This window comes from the organism of the source record quoted next, unplaced genomic scaffold, assembly GCF_019419815.1.
Source record: "Pyrus x bretschneideri cultivar Hongxiangsu unplaced genomic scaffold, Pyrus_bretschneideri_v1 Contig77, whole genome shotgun sequence".
Taxonomy (NCBI): domain Eukaryota; kingdom Viridiplantae; phylum Streptophyta; class Magnoliopsida; order Rosales; family Rosaceae; genus Pyrus; species Pyrus x bretschneideri.
The window spans coordinates 815443-838278 of record NW_025999817.1 but is presented as its reverse complement, the minus strand read 5'-3'; the positions used below and the strand labels follow the sequence as shown (position 1 = coordinate 838278).

At 34.8% G+C, this 22836-nt stretch overlaps 3 protein-coding genes across 6 annotated transcripts; all 3 read right to left on the bottom strand.

The window, feature by feature from the left end:
* Nucleotides 1-4935: 4935 nt before the first annotated feature.
* LOC103964451 (telomere repeat-binding factor 1) lies at nucleotides 4936-12471 on the bottom strand. Of its 4 annotated transcripts, none has more exons than XM_048575090.1 (7): nucleotides 12197-12471; nucleotides 11672-11869; nucleotides 11296-11513; nucleotides 9940-10024; nucleotides 8604-8687; nucleotides 6034-6465; nucleotides 4936-5485 (listed from the first exon to the last, which is right to left on the bottom strand). In XM_048575090.1, exons 2-7 carry the CDS (start codon nucleotides 11819-11821, stop codon nucleotides 5471-5473), a joined length of 984 nt encoding a protein of 327 aa, XP_048431047.1. In that variant the 5' UTR covers nucleotides 11822-11869; nucleotides 12197-12471; the 3' UTR covers nucleotides 4936-5470. The 4 variants fall into 4 exon arrangements, with proteins under 4 accessions (XP_048431047.1, XP_009375658.2, XP_009375660.2 ...); XM_009377383.3 differs by having other exon boundaries at nucleotides 11672-11858; nucleotides 12197-12470; XM_009377385.3 differs by having other exon boundaries at nucleotides 6029-6465; nucleotides 11672-11858; nucleotides 12197-12469.
* A 1334-nt stretch (nucleotides 12472-13805) lies between these two features.
* LOC103964470 lies at nucleotides 13806-15551 on the bottom strand. The gene is made up of 3 exons (XM_048575012.1): nucleotides 14375-15551; nucleotides 14205-14297; nucleotides 13806-14032 (listed from the first exon to the last, which is right to left on the bottom strand). Exons 1-3 carry the CDS (start codon nucleotides 14559-14561, stop codon nucleotides 13830-13832), a joined length of 483 nt encoding a protein of 160 aa, XP_048430969.1. The 5' UTR covers nucleotides 14562-15551; the 3' UTR covers nucleotides 13806-13829.
* Nucleotides 15552-15699: 148 nt separating this feature from the next.
* On the bottom strand, nucleotides 15700-17819 carry LOC103964471 (uncharacterized protein At2g29880). The gene is given in 4 exon segments (XM_048575013.1): nucleotides 15700-16101; nucleotides 16103-16506; nucleotides 16612-16758; nucleotides 16760-17819. Coding segments are annotated over 4 exon segments (957 nt in total). The 5' UTR covers nucleotides 16955-17819; the 3' UTR covers nucleotides 15700-15890.
* Nucleotides 17820-22836: the final 5017 nt, after the last annotated feature.

Genomic DNA, 22836 nt, shown 5'->3' with positions numbered 1-22836 from the left:
TTCATTCGCTGCTTCTTCAAAAGCAAAGGTATCTCATATCATGCTTTCTCCATGTCCTTTCCTTTGTCCTTGTTCTTACTCGCATAGCAAAGTGAAAAGAGCAATCAGCCGGCACTTGGAGTCAGTCTTCCGATCTACCCTCTTCAATAAGAATTGGAAAGATTGAACAAAGAAACAGGTCATCACTTCCACCTCGTGCTTGCCTGCCATGTGTCTGAATCCTGCTACCCAGTTCAAGAGTAGCACAAAGGAAAATCAATGATAGGGGGAGACCAAAAGAATCCTCCAGCCCAGTTCAAGATCAAGCCTCGATGGCACTTGAAGAAATCACAAGTCCGATTCAAAATCAAGTGTTCACCATCCTTGAATCAAATTCAACTCCAAATAAAAAGAGTAAGTTCAGACCTTCGGAGGAGACCAAAAGAATCCTTCAGCCCAGTTCAAGAGTAAGCCTGCGGAAAATCAACGATTGGAGGAAACCAGAAAATCTTCCCGTCGAACTCAAGATCAAGCCTCGATGGCCCTTGAAGAAATTTCCAGCCCAATTCAAGATCAAGCCTCGACGGCCCTTGGGTTGACATCTACATTAAGGGACTTCAAAACGCATCTTCTACACGTAACAAGCACATGTCTACGACGCGCCTTGAAGTGGGGGCATTTGTAGACATCAAAATTTCGGTGAAATGAATGTTGACCAATAATTAAAATTTCAACGCTCACGTATCACATAAATTTTACATGTAGCGTGTGACTCAACGAAAAATCGAAATAAATTGGAAAAGTCATCAAATAGGACACGTGTCAATACCTGGCAGAAATGATTTATTTCATCTGATTATTTAAATCCAAAAATCAAGTTTTAGAATTCTATAAATAGGAAGCCAAGGCATTCATTTTGAAGAAAGAAGGAAGAAAGAAAGGAAGAAGGAAAAGAAGAAAAGAAGGAAGGAAGAAAGAAAGATGCCTTGAAACTCTAAAGCTCTCAAGCAAATCCCGAAGGATCAAGAAATCACTCTGCGTTCTTCGTCAAATCCTCCTTCAAGGTCAAGCCCCAACGCCCTTGAAGAACTTCCACTAACTCAAGATCAAGCCCCGACGGCCCTTGAAGAAAGTGTTCATCGCTCATCATCCGTTCATCCTAAGATCAAGCCCCAACGGCCCCTTTGGATCAACAACCTCAACAAATCCACACATCCAATCAACCTTCAAGATTAAGGCCAGAAGCCCTTGAAGATCCGCTCATCCATCAACCTTCAAGATCAAGCCCCGACGGCCCTTGAAGAACTCCAACCAATTCAAGATCAAGCCCCAACGGCCCCTTTGGATCAACAACCTCAACAAACTCATACACCCATTCTTCAAGATCAAGCCCAACGCCCCTTGAAGATCCATTCATCAACTGTTCATCCTTAGATCAAGCCCCGACGGCCCTTTGGATCAACAACTCATCCACAAACCCACACCCTACGAAGATAGAATCAAAGGACCAAATTACAAAGAGATTGTAACCCCAAAATCATTAATACAAAAAAAAATATATTTTGTACACGTATTCTTGTCGCTTGTTTCAGGAATTTCTCGTGTTTACATTGTCATTTGGAATTAATGAGGAGATCTTGGGTTCAAAACACGATGTGTGCTTATTTGTTTTTTAATTTTTACAAATTTTGTTTCATAAGAGTATAAATATATAAAATTTGGCTAAATGATCAAGAAGTTTAATTAGAATCAATGGTTTTTGTTGTTTAAAATTACCTAAGTAAAATGCTAAGTGCGTGTTTATTCTTTTCAATTTTTACGAATTTTTGTTTGGTTGTTAATTTATTTTTAATTAATAGCTAGTAGCTATGTGGGTTGTTATTTTTAAATATTTATCCCTAATCTTCCACAAAGAGTAATGCATTGACCAAATTTACAAATCATATAACGTGTCATCAAAAAGTTTAATTTATTACCAATTTATTACTTATACATATCAATTAAAGACTCAAAAATATCATTATTTTTTTAGTCCCATATTGAAAAGGTCAGTAAATAAGAAAAAAAACATCATGATTTATACAAAAACATTTTAAAAGTTCAGATGAAAAACAAAACTCATATCTATCTACTTGTAAACCCAGAGTTTTTTTGTTTCTTCTCATGATACAAAATAAATTAGTTTTTCCTTATTTCTAAATTATTAAGTTTAAAGTGTTTTTCTAAGTATAATTTTATTGATGTCTTACGTGTGAAAACAAATAATTTTCTTATATAAAGTGAGGGCACATTATTTGACGTAGCCCCGGGCCTAAAAAATCTCTAAACCGGCCCTATTTACCACTCCTGTGGACCATATGAAATGTGATTTTATATGTTCATATAAAAAAAAAAATGAAATGATCAGCCATTGGCGTGCATGAATCCCTACAAAATGTTAGCTTTGATTTCTCGTATGGCGTAGATTATGGAAGAATTTGCTATTGTTTTGTTGCAGGTTTGAATCCATCTTTGATGCAGTTTTGTGCAATTTTAAACGGTAATTTTTTTTCTCAAAAACAGAATTGAAACCGCTCCGAACCGAATCAAATGGTTTGGTTTCATTTTGATTTTGACTTCAAAACCGCACTGAACCGAACCAAACCGAATTGAAACCGCATCAAACCGTACTCACCCCTACAAATGATAAAGAAGTTAGACTACAAGGAGGTCTCGGGTTTGAAACACTATATGTGCTTTTTTATTTTCCAACTTTTACAAATTTCTTTTCATATGAGTTTAAACTTATGAAATACAACTAAAAGATCAAGAGGTTTAATCAGAAGCAATGTTTTTGCTGTTTAAAATTAAGGAACTTCTATTTTTGGTTTGCATCTCTTGATATAAAATAAATTAGTTTTTCCTTGTTTCTAAATTATTAAGTTTGAAATGTTTTTTAAAATGATTTTATCGAAGTCTTATGTGTGAAAACAAATAATTTTCTTTTATGAAGTTAAGGTACATTTTTTGGTGTTACCCCAGGTCTTAAAAATCTCAGGACCGGCCCTGCCCCTACCAAATTGCCCAAGCAATTACTGCCCAGTCTATTGAGCTAAGGTAATTCTATCTTAGTTAACAATAATTGCCCAAGTGCATCTCCACCCCTAAAATGAATTGTCCAAGCGATTCGTATTAAAATATTATTTTAATGAATAATAAAAATAATTTAATGTTTAATTTCGGATATGATTTTTAAGCAATCTTGTCTGTCACGTGTTATTATCCGAAAATACAATTTATCTGGATACATTTTCAACCAATCTCATAGGTCCAAGTGTCATGATCTTGTATTTTTTTTAATTTCTAAGTTTATTTTCTAAATTTTTTTATATCTTTTATTTCATCAAACTTCATTAATATAGACTGTTGGATTGTGCCATCACCCATAGTAACTTTGAATTTTTTTTTTCTGATTTTTCTTTTATTTTTTTAATTTTTAAAGTTGGAAATACTTGGACCGTTGATTATAAATCTTACAGCCCAAGTTTGGACACATGTCCTAGTCGTTGGGATGGATTTGAGTGCGACTGCAAGTGTGCCCCGCCATCTGCTTTTGGTTGGCTCACTCTCCTTCTTTTGTGCATGAAAGTCATGTGCTTGACAGAGAAAAAAAAAAAAATTAAAAACGTGATTGACGTCAGCCTTATGTAAGATCACTTCATTCAATGGGCTAGGCAATTCTAACCCGTGTGGTTTGTCGGGCACCACTAGAGCCCAGTTGATTGGGTAGGGCTGTAGTGATTTTGGGGAGGTTGGGAGATTAGGTTGCCTAATCTTAAGCTATTTTCTTGGAGTGAGGTTGCTCTAAACACAACCATTTGGCCCGTGGCTAGCCTGATAGCCTATTTTAAAGGTACTGCATCCACTCAAATTTTTAATGTAAATTTTTTATTCAAGCTCTCCAATGATTTCATGTTCCCACAAAAGAAAATAAAAACAAGAGTCATTGAGGGCCTCCAGTCTAAAGATAAAAATTTGTTTAACAAAATAAATATATGAGAGTAGACAGTAGAACGAATATTACTTGTCACTGGGTTCAAATAAAGTTTCTCAAAACTCTCTTAGGATGAGCGTTTTTATTCTTCAAAAGAAGAAAGCACTTGTGCGAGGTCATTCACCAATTCGAGATGATGTATTTAATTAGAATTCACTTACTACTGTAGTCCAGTGGTGTTCCTCTTTCCTTATAAGTGAGAGGTCTTAGCTTTGATTCTCACGAAAGACAAATTTAAATCATATTATTACTAGCCATTGTAAGGCTAAGCCTATTCCTCTCCGCTTTAGTGTAAATGATACCATTTGTTCAAAAAAAAAAAAAAATTAATACGAGAGACAAACTCAATTACCCAAGGAATGAAGGAAGAGGAGAGATTTTGCACTTATTTCTCAATCTCTTTCAGTTTGCTGCTTGCTCCTTGTTTCACGTTTTCTTTTCAGTTGGTAATAACCAACATGAAAATCATTTACTTTTCATTCTTTTCTTCGACTTGCCATCTCTACAAATCCAAAAAAACAAATTCAAAAAACAAGTATTTACAAGCAAAAATGGAGACGATGATCGGGTTAAAGAGAGAAAGAGATAAGAGAGAGAGACGAACCGGAAAGAGTGATGCTTGGAAGGTTTAGGGGTTCTCTTTGCCATTCGTCGAGCAGGGGTCGTGAGAGAGGTTTTTTGACAAGCAAGGAGAAAATGCTAACTGAGTATTTGCAATAACCCATTTATACGGAGGGTAATTTGGTCATTTTAAGTTTCAAGAAAATTTATGTGCACATCATTTGCGTAGCCTGTGCATATCCCAAAAATCCTATTTTAGTCTCAAGATATGGAAATGGCCCATTTCTGTCAATTTCTCTATATTATATTCCAACTGTATTTGCCGGCAATCATCCTAATAACATAAATATAAGCTCAAAACAAAGAGGACAAAACTATATCATTGAATCAGACTAAGCAGTAGGATCCAAAGCATATACATATTGTTGCTGTATGAATGAACTAACTCAACCTATGACAGCATATGCCCTCAGCCCTCTCTGGTTAGTAGGCAAGACCCCACTCTAAACGCGCAGGGCAGGGCGGAGCGTGACGGGTAGCAAAAATCACCTTCAAAGACGAAGATGACAGCCGCCTCCGCTTCTATCTTGAAGACCAAGAAAAACAAGGAAAAGAAAAAATAACAAGACAATTACAACAACAAAAGAGATGCTGTTAAATTAACTTTTCTATCCCACTGTGAGTCCTAATTTTCTGCATTTCGACGCAGCTTCATAGTTTGCAAAAGGAAATGAAAACCGCCATGAACCAGACTTTCCTACATTGAAACTAATCATAATACAAATCACCCGTCTCTGTGTAGGTGAATTTGGTAACATAGTTTAATTACAATAAAACAACATGTGTCCGGTCTCAAGAAACTTCTCTTTCGTTGCCCTTGCATGTTTCGAACTTCATTCAGGGACGATTCATCTGCATACATTGACAGTAAAATGAAATTTAATTCAAAAGCTTGGGAAAGATAATCAAAGTTATAATCCAATTACCCTAAACCCTATCTACAATAATCAAAATTAGAACACAGAGAGAGAGAGAGTAGGCATGTATGGCCTCATCATAATCATTAAACAAAAAAATAAATGCCAAACTAGACTGAACGCCAGATATATCCACAACTACTACAATGACAGTTCAAATATATATTAGAACGATCTACAAATACAGAATACGTGTGTTCGTTGGAGTGCAGTTGCAAAGAGAGGTTCTGGGCAGTGATGAACATAACTTGTGTTTAACAACAAAGGGGATTTCTCTAATGGTAGTAAAGTAAATAAACTCATTAAGCAAGCATTCAGCCCATTTGCACAGGCAGACTTTCAGTTGTCAGAATAATTACTGACTTTTTGCTAAAAGCAAACATAAACTCAAACCAAGATTATAAACTCACTACTTTAGCATTTCAAACCAAGCTGAATCAATAAATTCAACGTAAAAAGGAAAATATGCTATGTGAACCTCACCGTCTTTGTAGCATTGCTTCCTTTTAGTGTCTTCATTGCTGCTTCTGCAAAAGCTTGTGCTGCTTCTGCATCAGCTTCAGCAGCCTCAGCTTCCCTGGCTGCCTCTTCAGCTTCAGCAATGGCAGCTTCTGCCTCTTTCACTGCTTGAGCAGCAGCTAAAGTAGCTTCCCTGGGGGTCATAGTCCTCATCTTCGCAAGCTCCAAATCAATTTGGGCTTTCATCAGGATGGTACCCTCATCATTTTCAAATTTTGGAGACGCCATATACCTTCCCTCAAAAGGAGACAGCATTGGTCTTCCCTCAAAAGGAGATGCCATACGTCTTCCCTCAAAAGCAGACGCCATCTGTCTTCCCTCAAAAGGATACATTGAGGTATTTCTTCTTTTTTCGGATAACGCTGGAGTAGGTGCAATCCTGTATCTGCGTTTTACCTGTCAAAACAAAAACACAAACTAGTAAGATCAAACTCTAATCAACTCTAACCATATCCAATTCCAGGGTTAACATCCCTTGAGGAATATCAAATCATAAACTAGCGTCCTTTCTTTTTTTCACAAAGAAAATCCCAATTGAAGCACATGGACAAGTCAGTAATGTAGACCAAGTAAATTATATATCCAAGTACCAGCAAGCATTAGATATCATAATATCCTCGATATTTATCCGTCTAGCAAGAATCAATATTAGATACAATGACATTTTTTTTACACTCCATTCAAAATTTCCATCCAACTTACACTGATATCAATATTTTCTTGATTTCCTCAACATTTCCATACTTTTACGTAGTAAATATGTGCATCAATACCCCATTATTTAAATAAAAAATAACCATATATAAAAACGTATTTAAAAGCAGAATATGGCATTTACATTTCCATTTTTTGTCCAAGATAAAAAACCAATGTGATCAAAGATTCTCAAGCCTTAGACAAACTCTCTTGAAGCTGTGATTCATAAATCATGTCTTAACACATCCATTTACTTATGTAAAAGTTGGTTTAGTATAGTATTGTATCAGATAAGAAGATGTAGGTGGATGATTTCAATAAAGTTTTAATATGTGAGTAAATTAAAATTTTACAACAATTCAATCACGCATATCTTCACTGCATTCAAAGTTTGGGGAACAATAAGCAGTCAAAAGAACGCGGCTTTTTTTTGTTTATCTACCAAATCTAAGAAAAACTAAGGTAAAATTCTCAATCAATCATTCTACTACCATGGAAAAATCAAAGCCCAACTCTGAGTTGTCAACATGCAAACATGGACCACGAAAGAAAGTAATAAACATAAAAGTAAACCAATCATATCAGAATCCGACAAATTAAGACCCCACTAAACCTATATCATGGGACCACTACAGAAACACTGAGATCGAACAGAAATGCTTATCTTGAAGCCCTAAGCCCTAACATAAAGGGGGAAAATCAAAGTGGGCAACAGAAGGAAAGAGAGAGTCAAATGCAGGGAAAAGAAAAATACCGACTTGAACCTCTGCATCCTTCGCCACAAAGCAAGAGTACTGTGTTCTCTCTCGCCCTTTGTTTTTGGCCTTATCCCCAAGGCCAACAATGAAAACAAAAAAAGGAGGGATACTACTAGGTAAAAAGAGGAAAGGTGGACTGAGAGAAGCAGGAAAACCAAGGAGATATAATATACCCGTTTAGATACCTACCTTTTGCCTTAAAAGGTAAAGTTCTTTTCAATTCAAGATATCCAGATACCGATTTATTCAAATAAAGAAAAAGTTCGGGAGATTTATGGAAAATACAATGCGTAAAACTATTTTTATTGAATTTAGAGAGCATAAAAGAAGAATAGACCTACACTCGTACAAATGGAGTGTTTAGCAGTCTGACCAGATCGGTGGAACCATGGGAAAAGGCACTACATGGGCCATAGAAAAGTGCAATTTATCGTGTGATCAATCAGATCTCAAATGATTAAAAATAGAGAAAATCTAGGATGAAAAAACCTGCAAGACTGTTTAAATAGTTGATCTCCTAAACCTCATTAATTAATTCCGGAAATTACCATGTACAGGAATTTCAATCAGAACAAGCATAAAGTTGCCAATCACCTATGAAAATTTCTTCCTTTCATGTGTAGAGTAAATTGACATAGTTATTAAAATTATTCGTGTCATGTGGCACGTGTAATGAACATACGCTCCCACACCCAAATCGACAGTTTGATCTCCCTACCCCTTTGGCCCCATTATTATCAACCAGAACTTTCTAGTATGCGGCATATTCCCAAATGATCCTTCTTTTTGGAGTACACATTCCAATATGATGACAAACCTCGGAAAACGTAACCTTTTTATACATGTGTACATCATTTGATTACTTGCCGTACAACAATCAAAAACCACATTGCATGCAACAATTCTGACCTTTTAAGTCCAACTTACTTGTAAGTGTATAAAAATGACAACTCCATGCACATTAAGTAATCATTAATTGTTTGTTCCACAAAAACCACATAATCTAACACCAATAAAAAACCCATAAAAGCTATACATATAGGACAACGTTTTGAGATTATTAGACCACAATATATTTACCTTAATCAATTTACGGCTTGCTGTCAAGTATTTTAATTTTTCAGATAATAGCCTCTTGAAATCTTGAGGAGCGAAATATTCGTCCTACAAAATAAAATCTCTGAAAGTGAGCTGATTACACAAAATGACAGCAAGAAAATAATGCTAGCATATTACACAACTCGATAGCATAAAATGACAAATAGATGTAGCCTTACGTAGCATAATTATTGTTAAAATTATTGTAGATGTTATTCAGCTTATTCAGCGGTATGAACAAATTGAACTATAACCTATCTGAAGTATCTGATTTCGTGTAATTAACCTTGGGAGGATATACAAGTTCGTATCAGTGAACCCAGCGTAGATGTCATTTGTGCAGTGTTGCAAAATGTCAGTTTATTTTTGAAGTTTAAGAGAGGGAGGGGCTTGCCTTGCAATAGAGGCATTGTTTTCATAACCACTCTTCTTGACAAGGGTAGGCTATCATACGCGGGGTTTACTTTACAACTTATGTTACACTAGGAGATGAAACTGGACATTCAAAGTTAACGAGACCTGTGCAAGAACTCATTTCTCTTGGAAAAGGTGTATGGACTAAACACAGGTCCAACGACTCTTTAAACTTTTTTTTTCTTTTTAATTTCTTAAACTTTAATGAATTTGAAACCCAAGAGAGCAATTCATGACAATGTCAATAACAATGTCCACTTGTCTTGAACCATGATATGACTGAAGGCTATTGCATTACCAAATATTGCCAATCTCCAAGCTTATTAATCAGTGGATCCTTGGGGATTAAATTACATTCACACTTCACTACCTTTTGCATAATTCTTGAAAGCAAAAAAGGAGATAAAATATCCTCAAGGAATCCAAACAAAGAGTAATAAAGAAAGCAACGCATAATATAAAATTTAAAGCTAAATATCCGCAACCAAAAAACTGATGTGTGTAATAAGGATGTCTGAATATTATACAGAGCCTCCCTGCAAGGGGCAATGAAGAGAGGGTTCCACGTGCACCATCAGCTTAATATATGTTCCTTTTTTTCTTTTCTTTTTTTATGTGGCTGGCAATTGTTCTTATATTCCCAACCCTGATGCTTTCTAGAACAGCAGTGAGAAGCCCCATATAATCGAAATGCAATAAACTCCCTTATTTATTCACTATGAAAATATTAGCTGAGTGAGCACTCTGAACTACATCACTAGCTCGTGATATTTTTCAACTTCATGAAACATTTAGTAAATGGTTTGATATAATCAACCAATTTATGACCAGATACTAATGAAGTGGGACGTGCCATAGAAAATTGCAAATACCATATATAATTTTTGTCAGACATAGAGGCTACCTCTATATATCCAGCAATAGTCGTTTTATTAGATCCACCAGGCTCCTTCAACCTAGTTATAGCTTCCATGATAAGATTGTCCAGCCTACAAGCATTAACAACAACAATTAGGCATCAAAGTTACAGCAGAATTTAAAATTTTGAAGTATGACTAGAAAAAAAAAAATTGAATAATAGCTAGTAGGCTGATTTAATTGAATAATAACTAACTTATAGTCTATAATTGTAAATGATAAAATAGCAGCAACACCTATGATAATTGCAAATAAAAAAGACACCAGAAATTTTTATCTTTAATACCACGATTATTTCAGTGCTGAACAAAAGGAATGAAACATTTGTAAGTATCCCCCAATCTAATGTTATTGCTTAACTATAGAGATTATATAGTCAACTTGGGAAAAGAAGTTATGAATTCAAAAAGATGACCACTGTCCTTTTGCTTTTGTGCCCCTTACAAATTAAATATGTCCATTACTATTGTTCAAACAACCAGTTCTCTATTGTTTTATAATATATAATTGTTTGTTCAAGTTAAGGGGCCGCCATGTACTTGCAACAGTAAAGATCAGTCCAGTTCACAAGGAAATAGAAAAACCAGGTAAGTGTCTACAAATCATGGAATAAGAGCAAGCATCTCTCTAGTGAAATCGATCAAGAGGCCATAACATACCTACTGAAGGAGTTCATGTATGATACATTAAATTCAATACACATAATGCTTGTGTATATGCCAATGACAGTGATTTAACACTCTGGAAGATTTTAGACACCCCATTTGATTTTGTATATCTTCTCAATTAAGCAGAACCCTAACACCTTTAAAAATGAAGTAACTAGTTGGACAATTGATTGATCCAAGAAGCATTGATGGAGGGTGGACGGAACAACAAACCCGCCTTCAGCCTATCACAATCCACAGTAAACTACAAATAAACAAATAAGCCATGCAACAAAGATTACTGGTCCACAACATTTAGCATTTCAAATTATGAAAAATTTGGACAGAGAACTCAACTAGTGAACTTCTGAATCGTAATAAGAGTCACACACAAAATGCTCCTACATGTCAACAAGAGAGATGCAATGCTGGGTACATTTCAGTTTTAATATTTTATTTAGAGTTCAATCAGTTCTCCCATATCAAAATGAAGCCACTAATCTCGCACAACTAACCAATCTAAACCCTTCAAGATGTCATGAATGACATTAACAAACAAATCAACCTGCTGAATTGCACAAGAGTTATTGGTCCTCAAAAACTGAATAGAATATATCAGATGGGCAATATTTAATTGCGAGATTTGGCAGTGACTTTTAAAAACAAGAATTCGAAAGTCCAGAAATCTGTCTAACCTCACAATAGATTTTCTGGGACCAGAAATATGCTGGGTCTCACTGGAAACTGAAATAGGCTTAGCATCCATCATTTCATCATCGCTTTGAACAGTAGTACTGAGAGGAATAGAGCTTTCATCCTGTTTAGAAATCTGGTGCATTCTTCTAAGTGCTGTCTTCGCTTTCTCTCGAGAGCCCCATCCATTTGCCATGACACTCATATTTCTCCACTTATCCTACCGACGACGGTACAAAATAAAACTAAATACTCCATACGAACACAGACCAGCAAATAGTTTCAAAAATGTATTGAAGACTTGATAAAAGCATCGGTACACTTCATGTCCAACAAAATGAGTAGTACAACAAGTATATAGTGTTAAAAGAACCCTACCTTAAGATCTACATTTGAGCGAGTATACAGAACGCCACTAAATTCTGGATCTTTAAGTATGGTCCGCCATTTTCCTGCGCCATGTTTAATAACTCCAGCTTTAAGGGCTAATTCTTCTTCCGCCGTCCATTTCTGCTTAGGAGCACCCATAGGGGGTAACACAGAGGAACTCCGCCACAGAATCAATCTGCAAATCGACTTAAGTAAACACATCAAAAATCGAAAAACAAACACCACTAAACGTTCAAAACTGAAAAGCAGTGTAAACGAACACCAGTAATTATTATTATTATTATTCATACGCTAAAAGGCTAAAAGCATCCATAGCAAAATACAACAGCCGAACGTGAAATTTCCATACCACAGAAACACAACAAAACCTAAATTCCCAGCATTTATTCAAAAGGGAAACCCAAGACAATTCAATTTCCCAATCAAATGTCACGAATATGTTCAAATCACCTCGAAAACTCAAGAATCCAGACAATAAGAATCGAAATTACATGAAGCAATACGGAAAGTTACCAGAAATCGGCGTCTGATTCATCGAATTTCAATATGAATTCGATTGCCAAGTTTAAATTCAATTCGGTGGTCAGGGCTCTGAGATTTGATATGAATTCAGTTTAGAGGGTCCGGGGAAGTTGAAGCGGTTGGTCGCAGCTCTCTCGCGTCCACCTGGGATTTTTGCGGATCGACACGAAAAATCAGTTTCAGGCCTTGCTGGCCAAGAGGGACATGCAATTTCCGTTGTGCTCTGATATGGCAGTGACGTGTACAAAGGGCGCTCGTGTGTGGGGCTCCGGAGCTATTTATCTGTTACACGAAAATTTTGGCACACCATATTTTTCAAGTTGTGATTTTTTTTATTTTTTTATTTTTTTTTATTTTTATTTTTAAGTGGAGAAGGACAATTCGAACTTAAATATGTTGAAATATTATTAAAAAGTTGAACTAGTTCGAGATATGCTCTAATTTTGATATTTATATTATTGCGAGTTTAAAGTACGGATGTGATGTGTTGTAACTTATATAAGTTGTTAGATTATTATTTTGAAATTTCGTTAATTCAGCTAACTTTTAATTACTATTTTAGCAACAACAAGGAAGAAACGGTGCCGGCGGGGATAGCGGGCAGAAGGCGTGAATGACAATTTGTTTCTTATATGCTTAGAATAAAAAATTATAAAACGAAACAACGAGGACAATGAGATGCAAGAATCATCATCATCATCATCATCTAATGGATCGAACTAAAACCTTTTCTTTAAAGAGCTATCCATGAATAAATGAGTCTCAATCTTTCCTATTCTTCTACTTGTTCATTTCTTCACAAGGTGTAAAAGTATTTTGAAAAATCATGAAACTTTTTTTGTTTTTGCCAACGTTCAAATGTATTTGATAAAGAATTACAAATATGAAATCTTAGCCATAAATTTCCAATTATAAAATTTATCTTTCATTTTTTCACAAGGTGTAAAAGTATTTTAAAAAATTATGAAACTTTTTCGTCTTTGCCAACATTCAAATGTATTTGATAAAGAATTACAAATATGAAATCTTAACCATAAATTTCCAATTATAAGACTGAGGATAAAATCAAACTTCTTAGGTTAGAATCAAATCAATTGACACGGCTAATTGAATGACGTTAAACTTAGGAATGTACAAATATTGAATATTTGGGGGTGTATTTAATTAGGATTCTTAGAGAGTTTCAGGGAATTTAAATCTACAGAATTTGAGAGAGTTTGAGAGAAAAAAAAAAAAAATGAATTCCCAGAGATTTTGAATGAATTAATTATAACTTCCAGTTCACATGAATTGTGAGAGAATTCTTTACATGGAGTTAGAGAATTGTAGAGAATTTGATCAACAATTTCCTTCTCATTACAAGCCAAAATTTTCATCCTACTAATACCAAATCGCAATACCAAGTTCACATCCAATGTTTTCAACTAACTATCAAAGGTGACAAGAAGTCTATAAAGATATACAACCTTGACCCAATTTGGCCCTACTTCCATATTAGCTGTCACCATGCCATGTAATTTCATACACACATTAAGCAACTTACGTCATGCAAGTCCGAAGTTATATCGCTGCTCTCAAGGTGTTTCCATACTCCAATTCGTAAAAACAATTAATTCTCTATTTCTCATCTTTGAATGCTATCACTCACAACATCTGTCCACATATTTGTAGCTATGCCAGCTCTCCATGCATTAGCAATTTGTCGTTGTTGCTCTTGAGTTTGATTACCTAGTTCATCATCATTTTCTTCATCTTCAGATTCATCATCTTCCAGTCCGATTGGAAATTCATCAGAACAACACTCCTTGCGAAGAAAGTTGTGCAACCCTGCACAAGCTAAACACTAACTCTACTTGTGTTTTAATTGGAAATGGAGGTGCAGACTTAAAAATTGTGAATCGAGATTTAAATACACCAAATATCCTCTCCACTACATTTCTCAAGGAAGCATGTCGAAGATTGAACAACTCATTCGCATTTACGGGGTCACGATCATTACCAGCAAAATCTTGGAGATGATATCGAACACCTTGAAACAGAGCTAAAATTTGACGACGATTTGCAAATCCACAATCCACTAGAAAAAATTTACCTAAAATTAAAACACATAAAGTTATTATTTATGGTACATCCTACTGTAAATAAATAAATAAATGAATGAATACAAACCTTCTGGCACTTTAAGTCCGTTCCTCCTTGATACAGCATCATGTAATAGTTTGGAGTCATGAGCTGAACCCTCCCATCCGCTAAGAATATATACGAATTCCAAATCAAAGTTACAAGCAACTAATACATTTTGTGATATTTTACCATGACGATCACGATAGCTTGCTACTTCGAGTCCCAATACCATTGCTGGTATATGTGTTCCATCAATAGCTCCAACACAATCCTAAAATAATTATAAGAGTCAATACATAGCTAAGAATATGTTTGTGAAACAAGTTTAATCAGGACATGGTTAAGATAAGTACTAATTACTAACCTTAAAATAAGGGTAAAATCTTGTACTTTCTCTTATTTTAGTAGGCACCGTGGATCTAGGTTGGACCATCAAATCTGGTGCAATTGTGTTCAAGGCCTTCAAAACATTGTTGAAATTTTTGCTTGTTGTAAAATGTGACTGCCAAAATGTGTCCCGAGTTTGGCAATATCGAGAATTTTGACCAATAGTGAGTGGAAATGTAGCAACCATTTCTTCAATACAAATAAATCTTGCACCCTTCAAATGCGTCTTTTCCGTAAGGACGTCATATAGCTTTAAGAAAACATCCAGATACATCCTATATAGCACTCGAAATTCTTGAGGATCCTCATTCAATACCTTGTTAATATAATCGTATCCAGTTCTACTAATAGGTCGTCGAGCCAATGGACGTTCAATATGATCATCATGTATAATAACCATTAACGCATTTAGCACTTGAACTATTGCTTGTATTGCCATCAATAGTAACTTAATGGCTTCATGATATTCTTCATCTTCTCTTTCCATTTCCTCTTCAGACATGTTTTCAGACATTATATAAAGAATCACCTAAAAAAACAAAACTATATCCATTAGAACATAATAGAGAGAAAGGTAAAGAAACAAACTACTTCTCATGCAAATAACTCATTCCTCTGCAAGATATCAAAAGATAAGTAGTGGGGAAATATCGAAGTACAATACATGATTTTGCTTTCACAACATGAATCAAGCAACCAACTGTTCAACATCGTAGCTTTTAATGGTCGATCATTCATTTAGTATATAGTCTCTCTTCATTTGTTAGCTAAGGAAATACAGAACGAGATAATCAAAGCCAATTCAAACTAGTACCACACCTTGCAATATCAAGTGCAAGTTTTATAGCTATGAAATATACTCTTCGTACTATTTCGAAATACAGAAAAATAAGAACTCAGAAAATAACCGAAACTTATACAGACCATGGCATTAATATTCCATGTTAAGAAGACCAATGGAATGGGAAAATACGTTGGGCAAATAAACAAACTACTTCTTCTATCATTTAAACCAAAGTCAATGTATGATCAAACAAATTAGATACTCCAAGATCAAATTTGAAATAACCAAACCAAAGTCAACATGTTATCAAACAAAAGTAAACACTCCAAGATGTAAACAAATCTAAAATAACCACATTCGCTCCACATTGTATTTTATCCATTCTGAGCGTTATTCTGGTGTCATTTTCAAGAACTCTTTTTTCATTCCTAATTTTTGAACCAACGCAATTGCTTTGTAACGACTAGGAGCATCCAAGTTTGGAGTCTTTTTGATAGCATCCCACACATTGTTGTTTTTCTCCTATTCTTTTTTCTCCATTTCTTTTTTTACTCTATCTTTTTCTTTTTTCGCCATTATGCAATGAATTCCTTGAATTTCAGGCAATTGCAGCAATCGAATCCATTCCAACAAAAACTTTTTCCATTAGAAAGATATGAGAGGTAGTCCCATTTAATTTTGGTTCAGACTCAGGTCGAGATCTTTTCCTTGGAAGTAGCTTTTGTATAGGTGTAGCAGCAGGAGCCTCAAAATTTGCATCTAGGAAAGATGATGCATAGTATGACCTTTGGAATAATGGATCAAGTTGCTCGACGTTCTCATCAAAGGGAGGAAATTCGTCTACTCTGACTGGCCTACTTTCTTCAACTCTATATGTTGTGGCATCAGTATCATCACCCAATCCAATCGAGTTATATCCTTTAGTTGTTACATCACCAAAAACAGTCATCAAATCTTCATAGTCTGCAAATGTCTCTTCGCGAATACCTTGACTCTTTGGGTGAGACTAGCAAAAATAAAAACATAATAAAATTGTTAAATACAAAATGTATAAACATGAAAGATCATCATGTGTAAATAATATATTCTTTAAAAAAAAAAAAAAACTCACCCTAAGGAAACCTTCCCATACTTCATCACTAGATGTGAACTTCTTTGTGACAAGGTCCCAACCAAATCCAGAACTATGTCTAAAAAACTGACAAATTGATTGAAATCGACCCTTCAATGTTTTCATATAGTTCTTAACATGATCTTCAATTTTTTTTACACCCAAGTTTTTCATTGAGCGCGGGAACAATTTTGGCTTCTATGGTCTGCTTACTTATTATGCCATTAGCATCACGCCATCCATTGTTTACGACCTCAGCAAGTAGTTGTAACAACATGTTGTTCTCTTGCACGGACCACTGATTATAGTTTCCTTTTGTCTTTTCTTGTTGTGAATCTCCCATTTATAATCTTACTAGATGATACATTATAATAAAACAATGAGACGTGACAATAAAAGCATAACATGATAATAGGGATTACAAGTATAAGTGACTATAAAAAGGATTGGGACAACAGATTGACATGTTATTAACGCAACAAGTATAATGACTATAAAAAGGCATAACATGATAATAACAAATTGATTAATAGGGATTACAAGCATAGTATAAACAACAGATTGACATATAACAAAAAACTGAAAGATAAACAAATCGCTAGAAAAAAAAACCCCACAGAACATATAACAATGCCAACCAAATAAACCCCTAAAATTAAACAAATCGCTAAAAAAAAACCCAAAAAAATAGAAACAAAACCCATAATCCTATACCACAAACGAGCACGAAAGTAATATTACACAACAAGGACACCCTAGAATCGAAGCAGGTGAAGAACAACAGGAGGCTTACAATATTCGAAACAATGGGAAGAAGTTGCAGAGGAAGAAAGATGGTACCTTCGCAAAGAATTTGAAATGACGGGACGGAGACCGGAGAAGACACTCTCTGGAGCAAAGAGCAGTACGCTCAAAATCTCTCAAAGTTTCTAGAGTTGAGGTGAGATTTGCCAAGCTCTTTGGCATTTATACATATCACCTTGAAATCCTCCAAAATCCACCAAATCACAAATCCACTCAAATCCAATTCCTTTTTCAATACACCTAAACTTTTAGAGACTTTCAAAAAGTTATAGTTGAATACACCTAAATTTATAGGGAATTGTAAGAAGTCTTTAAGAATCTCAATTGAATACACCAAGATTTTTATAAAAAATTTGAAATTTCTAATTGAATACCCCTAGAATTATTAATTCCCTAAACTCTCTCAGAATACACCCCTTAATGATAAATTTCCAATTATAAGATGGTTTTTTTTTATTAGCACCCCACAAATTGCTATTTACACCTCACATACTGAAAAAAAAAAAACCCCACACTTACTTTTTAAACTAAACATTATCTTAATACACCCATTTACTCACCCAAATTACCCTCACACCCCACTTGCTATCATACTAGAGCATATCCGAGGAGAAACCAATTTTGAAATGAGAAATGCAACTCTTAAATTGTGACTCTTAGGAGGCAATGCACTAAGAAGCTGCTCATCTCAAGGCCTCCTGAAAACCCCTTCTCTGAGAAAAGCAGCTTTCTGGGAAGAAAAATTGAGGCTTGTCTTTTTGTATGCATGAATGCTCCATTAACATGGTCTAATACATAGTGCTTGCAACAACCCCAAATTTTTTGTCACCATTTTTGACAGCACCCCACATATTCAAACACCAAAATTTCCCAAAAATTAAATAGGTCTTTTAATCAACTTGAACAAAACCCGGATGAAATTGTTGGCAAATTTTTAGAACTGGATGATTAGAATAACCCAAAAATCAAAGTGGTGAGAGAAATAAGAATTAGGGCATGTAAGTCATTTCATATTAGAGCATACAAGGCATTTGATATTTAAATTTTATGTGGGGTGTATTCATCAATATATGGAGTGCCAATAAAACAACCCTTATAAGATATAAGGATAAACTCAATCATTTTAGGTTAGTGTCAAGTCATTTGACACGATTAATTTGAATGATATTCAACAGAATTGAATTGATAAGAAATGTACAAAAGTTGAATCTTAATCATAAATTTCCAATTATAAATGCAAGGATAAACTCAAAATTTTAGGTTAATACCATGTCATTTGACACGATTAATTTGAATGACATAATCAAATTGATAAAAAAAAAATGAACAGATATTGAATCTTCATCATAAAATTTCAATTATAAGACACAAGGATAAACTCAAACATCTTAAGTTCATGTCAAGTCATTTGACATGGTCAATTTGAATGACATTCAAGTGAATCAAACTAATAGGACGAAAACTAGGGCATCCAAAGTTTTTTTTTTTTTTTTTTCCCAATTGAGGAGAGGAGGGCGATTCGAACTTGGGACGTATTTAACTATCATTTGTGATCGCTTGAGTCCCTCCTCCATCAATAGGAACCCCCATCCTTGACCACATGCTCTAGCACAGCCTTTCTCGCGTGAACATCCATAATGAATTTAGTGTGTTTTTGCAAAACTCATAGAAATCAAAAGTCGTTTAGTTATTTAATTGTGACTTAATAAATAGACAAACATTGTGTTATTAATAAAAATAAGAAATTTTCACAATAATAAATATAGTAACAAACAATTTTCGATTTAAGTGAATAATTCTTACAAGGATGACCTATGATTAATAATGACCTAAAAAACAATATTATAGATTACAAGAAGCATTGTGGAGCACGCCCAAGCAAGTGGTTAATGTCGTATGAATTAAATCACTAATTAGCTTTTGAGCACTCATGTGTTATTATTTTTATCTTTCATTTCTTCACAAGGAATGAAAAGCATTTTGAAAAATTCAAGTATAATTTATGGGAGGCTACAATACTTACATGTATTGTATACAATCATCATCTGAAGGTTAATATATGCACATATGAATATATGTATTTAATACAATCACCATCTGATAGTTGAGATGGTGATGGTATTAAATATATGTAAGTATTGTAACAAAATCCATAATTTATAAGGTACGTACAAATATGGAAGCAAATACAATCTTAATCACAAATTTCCAATTATAAAATATGAGGATAAACTCAAACATTTTAAGTTAATGTCAAGTCATTTGTCTCGAGTAATTTGATTGACATTCAACTGAATCGAGTTAATAGGATGAGAATTAGGGCTTCTCCAATTTTCAAAATTTCTATCTTTTTTAACTAACGAGAGAAGGTGATTCAAATTTAGGACTTATTATTCATTCTAAAACCCAAGCATCTATTTCAAAGTCTCAACTAACATTATAAAATCCTCAAACAATCAACACCAATCCTAAAAGTATACAATTTATTAATTAATATCTAGAATTATGATCAATGTAGTAAAACACCTAATTCCAAGTTATTGTGTCAATAAAACCAATATTTAACAACCATCCTACTAAAATTCAATATATGTTGCAGTCCTATTTGTTTAGAAATGTGATCGTGTAAATTCTATCATATCTCTTAGACTAGATATTAACCTGTTAGAATTGTAATCCTAGTGGGTAAGGAATTTAGCTTCCCTACTACTATATGATGATACTTTATGGACAATTTGTTGGAAATGTGCCCTAAAACCAATCATATGATGATACTTTATGGACATTTCACATGTTAAACTAATCTAGTTTAATATTAAGGGCAAACATTATTGTTTGAGCCGTCTCATATAAATGTTATATGCTTAAACGATAAGTCCAAGGAATAAGTGATTGGAAGAATGCGATCTAAAGAAGTTAGATTCATGAGACCATTCTTTCGTTGACACATCCTAAACGTTCCTGATCATAGGATTGTCAATTGGGCATTAACAGTCCGTTAAGATCAGTACGTGCTATGTCTTCTCTCAGGGAGAGTGACTAGTCTCGAGTCATTGGTGTGTGTGACATCAAGACAAGTACGTAGGTGCTCAATAGAGAATGAGTTCACTGAACACGATCAACAAAGAGTTTTCATATTCATGTCACATGAGAACTCATGGTTGGGATAATGCAAATTAGTCTTTTGACCTGAGGCATCACAATTGTCTTGTGGTTAGGTCCTTAATCTTTGATTATGTCAAAGTCACTCCATCATGAGGGTGTCCATGGCATCGTTGGGGTTAAGCCACTTAGCCATGGAGGCAAGTGAATGCACAACAAGGGATCTCTAACCTTCAAACTGTTTGAGGGAGAATACTCTATGATATGGTTTAGAATCTCTGGCCAGAGTATGAATGAGATGTTGGAATGCGTTCCAGATCACATTCAAGGTAATCATATAAGTACAAGATTCACATTGGATAGTAGACATGAATAAACTATCAAACCAAACAATGTGGTCAAGAGTATTGTATTAGAGAAAGACCGTATTGCATTTGTAATCCTAAACTGAATAGGTTCTCCACCTTTTCTGATTAGCTTGGGTAACCATGACATGCTGCTAGGCGTCAACCATGGTTTGTGGAAGCCCTAAAAGTGTATTATCACTAACGGGAGAATTGAAAGTAAGTTTCAATTCACAATCGATTAGAAAGAGTTTTAATCGCCTACTGCCTCGCTAAAAGGAACCTAATGGATCGTTCACCGAGTAAGGTAGAGTTTGAAGAAACAACGGAGATGAGTAAGAATAATTAAATGGTTTAATTATTTATCTAAGGCTAGGATTAATTAATATGTTAATTAATCAAACGAATAAGTTCGTTAAAGACCTCGGGTTAGTTTTGGGCCGCAAGGCCCAATGGGATTTGAATGTCAAGCCCATTAACTCAAGTTGTATGACAACTTGAATAAAACAAAGGGCTTGAAAGCCCAATAAACCTATAGGTGATAGGAGCATATTTATGCGCCTTAGTTAGCTAGTTCTTATGCATTTTTGTTATGTTTTATTCGTTAAAGTAGTCTTTTAAGCTACTTTCATGTGTTTTCAGGTTTAAAGGACATAATACATGAAATGATGCAATTGGGAGCTTTTGGAGCAAAACTGAGCTGGAATGTGGTGTATGCAAATGGAGCACGAGGAATGAACGAGGTTGAAGGTCAAAGGAGCTTAAGAAATGAAGAAATGAAAGTGAAGAGCAAGGAAGTCGGAATTGGTAACCAAAGTTTCTAAAGTTGGAAGTTTCTATTCTTGGAGGTTTCCATTGTCGTGAGTTTCTATTCTTGGCTTTGGGCTTTTAGATGACCTAAACCCTAACCTTAGCCCATTTTAGAGCCATTGTCGTGGGCTTTAGCCCAAGTCCTTTCCCTTGCCATGCAAGGGGGGGCATTTTAGGCGCAAATCCATGCATTAAGCCCTTCACCCTAATTGGCCCAAATCCATGCATTAAGCCCTTCACCCTAATTCTTCCTCCTAATTAGTGCATCCCACCATTCCATTCCATAATTTCCATTAGTGCATCCCACCATTCCATTCACACTTAAATGCCCATTATCCCATTTTTTTTTAGCTTTTAATTCCACACCATCCCATTATCCTTTACATCCACTAAACCATGCATCCACATTCACCTAAATAAACCCTAAATTACATCCACTAAACCATCCATCCACCATAATTCCCACCATCCACACCTTTTCCCATCCACCAAATACCTTAAACAAACATCCATTAACACCCATTCTCTTCCTATAAATACCCATTCATTCCATTCACCAAATCATATCATTTTCCATTGTAATACACAAACACTTCCCCTTCTCCATCTTCTCCATTTCCACTCCATTCCACACTTCCATCCCCCCAACCAACCTATCCTTAAACCTTGTGCTACAACAATGAGGAAGAGAAGAGTGCCTAAACGTTCATACAATTCAAGTTTGAGTTGTTGGAATGTTTAGGTGTTTCTTTGATTTCAAAGTTTCATTTTAATTCTCTTTGTTTTGTACGTATAAGGAATGGAAGAGAAGAGTGCTTAAACGTTCATACAATTCAAGTTTTGAGTTGTTGGAATGTTTAGGTGTTTCTTTGATTTCAAAGTTATGAGGAACTAAACCCCCTTTAGCTAGGGGGTGATTCGAAACTATGTTTATATTTGCAATATGAATTGATTAACTTTCGTTGGAATTTCATAAGTTGTGGATTCAATTTGTTTAACCGTTTGATTGATAACTTATTTATGAATGTTTATTAAGAATGCGCGCTTAATTTTCATGCATAAATATGACGCTAGAATATAAGTGATTTTCACCTAATCGTTATGAACTTATATTCACAAGTAGTGGAGGTTGCTTATAAACAATCGCGTTAAATGAATTCTTGGC

Bases quoted from the DNA above. Each gene is read 5' to 3' on its own strand.
- LOC103964451 (XM_048575090.1), bottom strand. From the start codon at position 11,821: ATGGGTGCTCCTAAGCAGAAATGGACGGCGGAAGAAGAATTAGCCCTT. The intron at 11,514-11,671 runs GTAGGGTTCTTT...CGTCGTCGGTAG, and splicing joins GCTCAAATGTAGATCTTAAG to GATAAGTGGAGAAATATGAG. The intron at 10,025-11,295 runs GTTAGACAGATT...TAATGCTTGTAG, and splicing joins CCCAGAAAATCTATTGTGAG to GCTGGACAATCTTATCATGG.
- LOC103964470 (XM_048575012.1), bottom strand. From the start codon at position 14,561: ATGGTATTGGGACTCGAAGTAGCAAGCTATCGTGATCGTCATGGTAAA. The intron at 14,298-14,374 runs GTTTGTATTCAT...TTTTAATTTTAG, and splicing joins CGGACTTAAAGTGCCAGAAG to GTAAATTTTTTCTAGTGGAT. The intron at 14,033-14,204 runs GTAATGATCGTG...TAGCTTGTGCAG, and splicing joins TCATCTCCAAGATTTTGCTG to GGTTGCACAACTTTCTTCGC.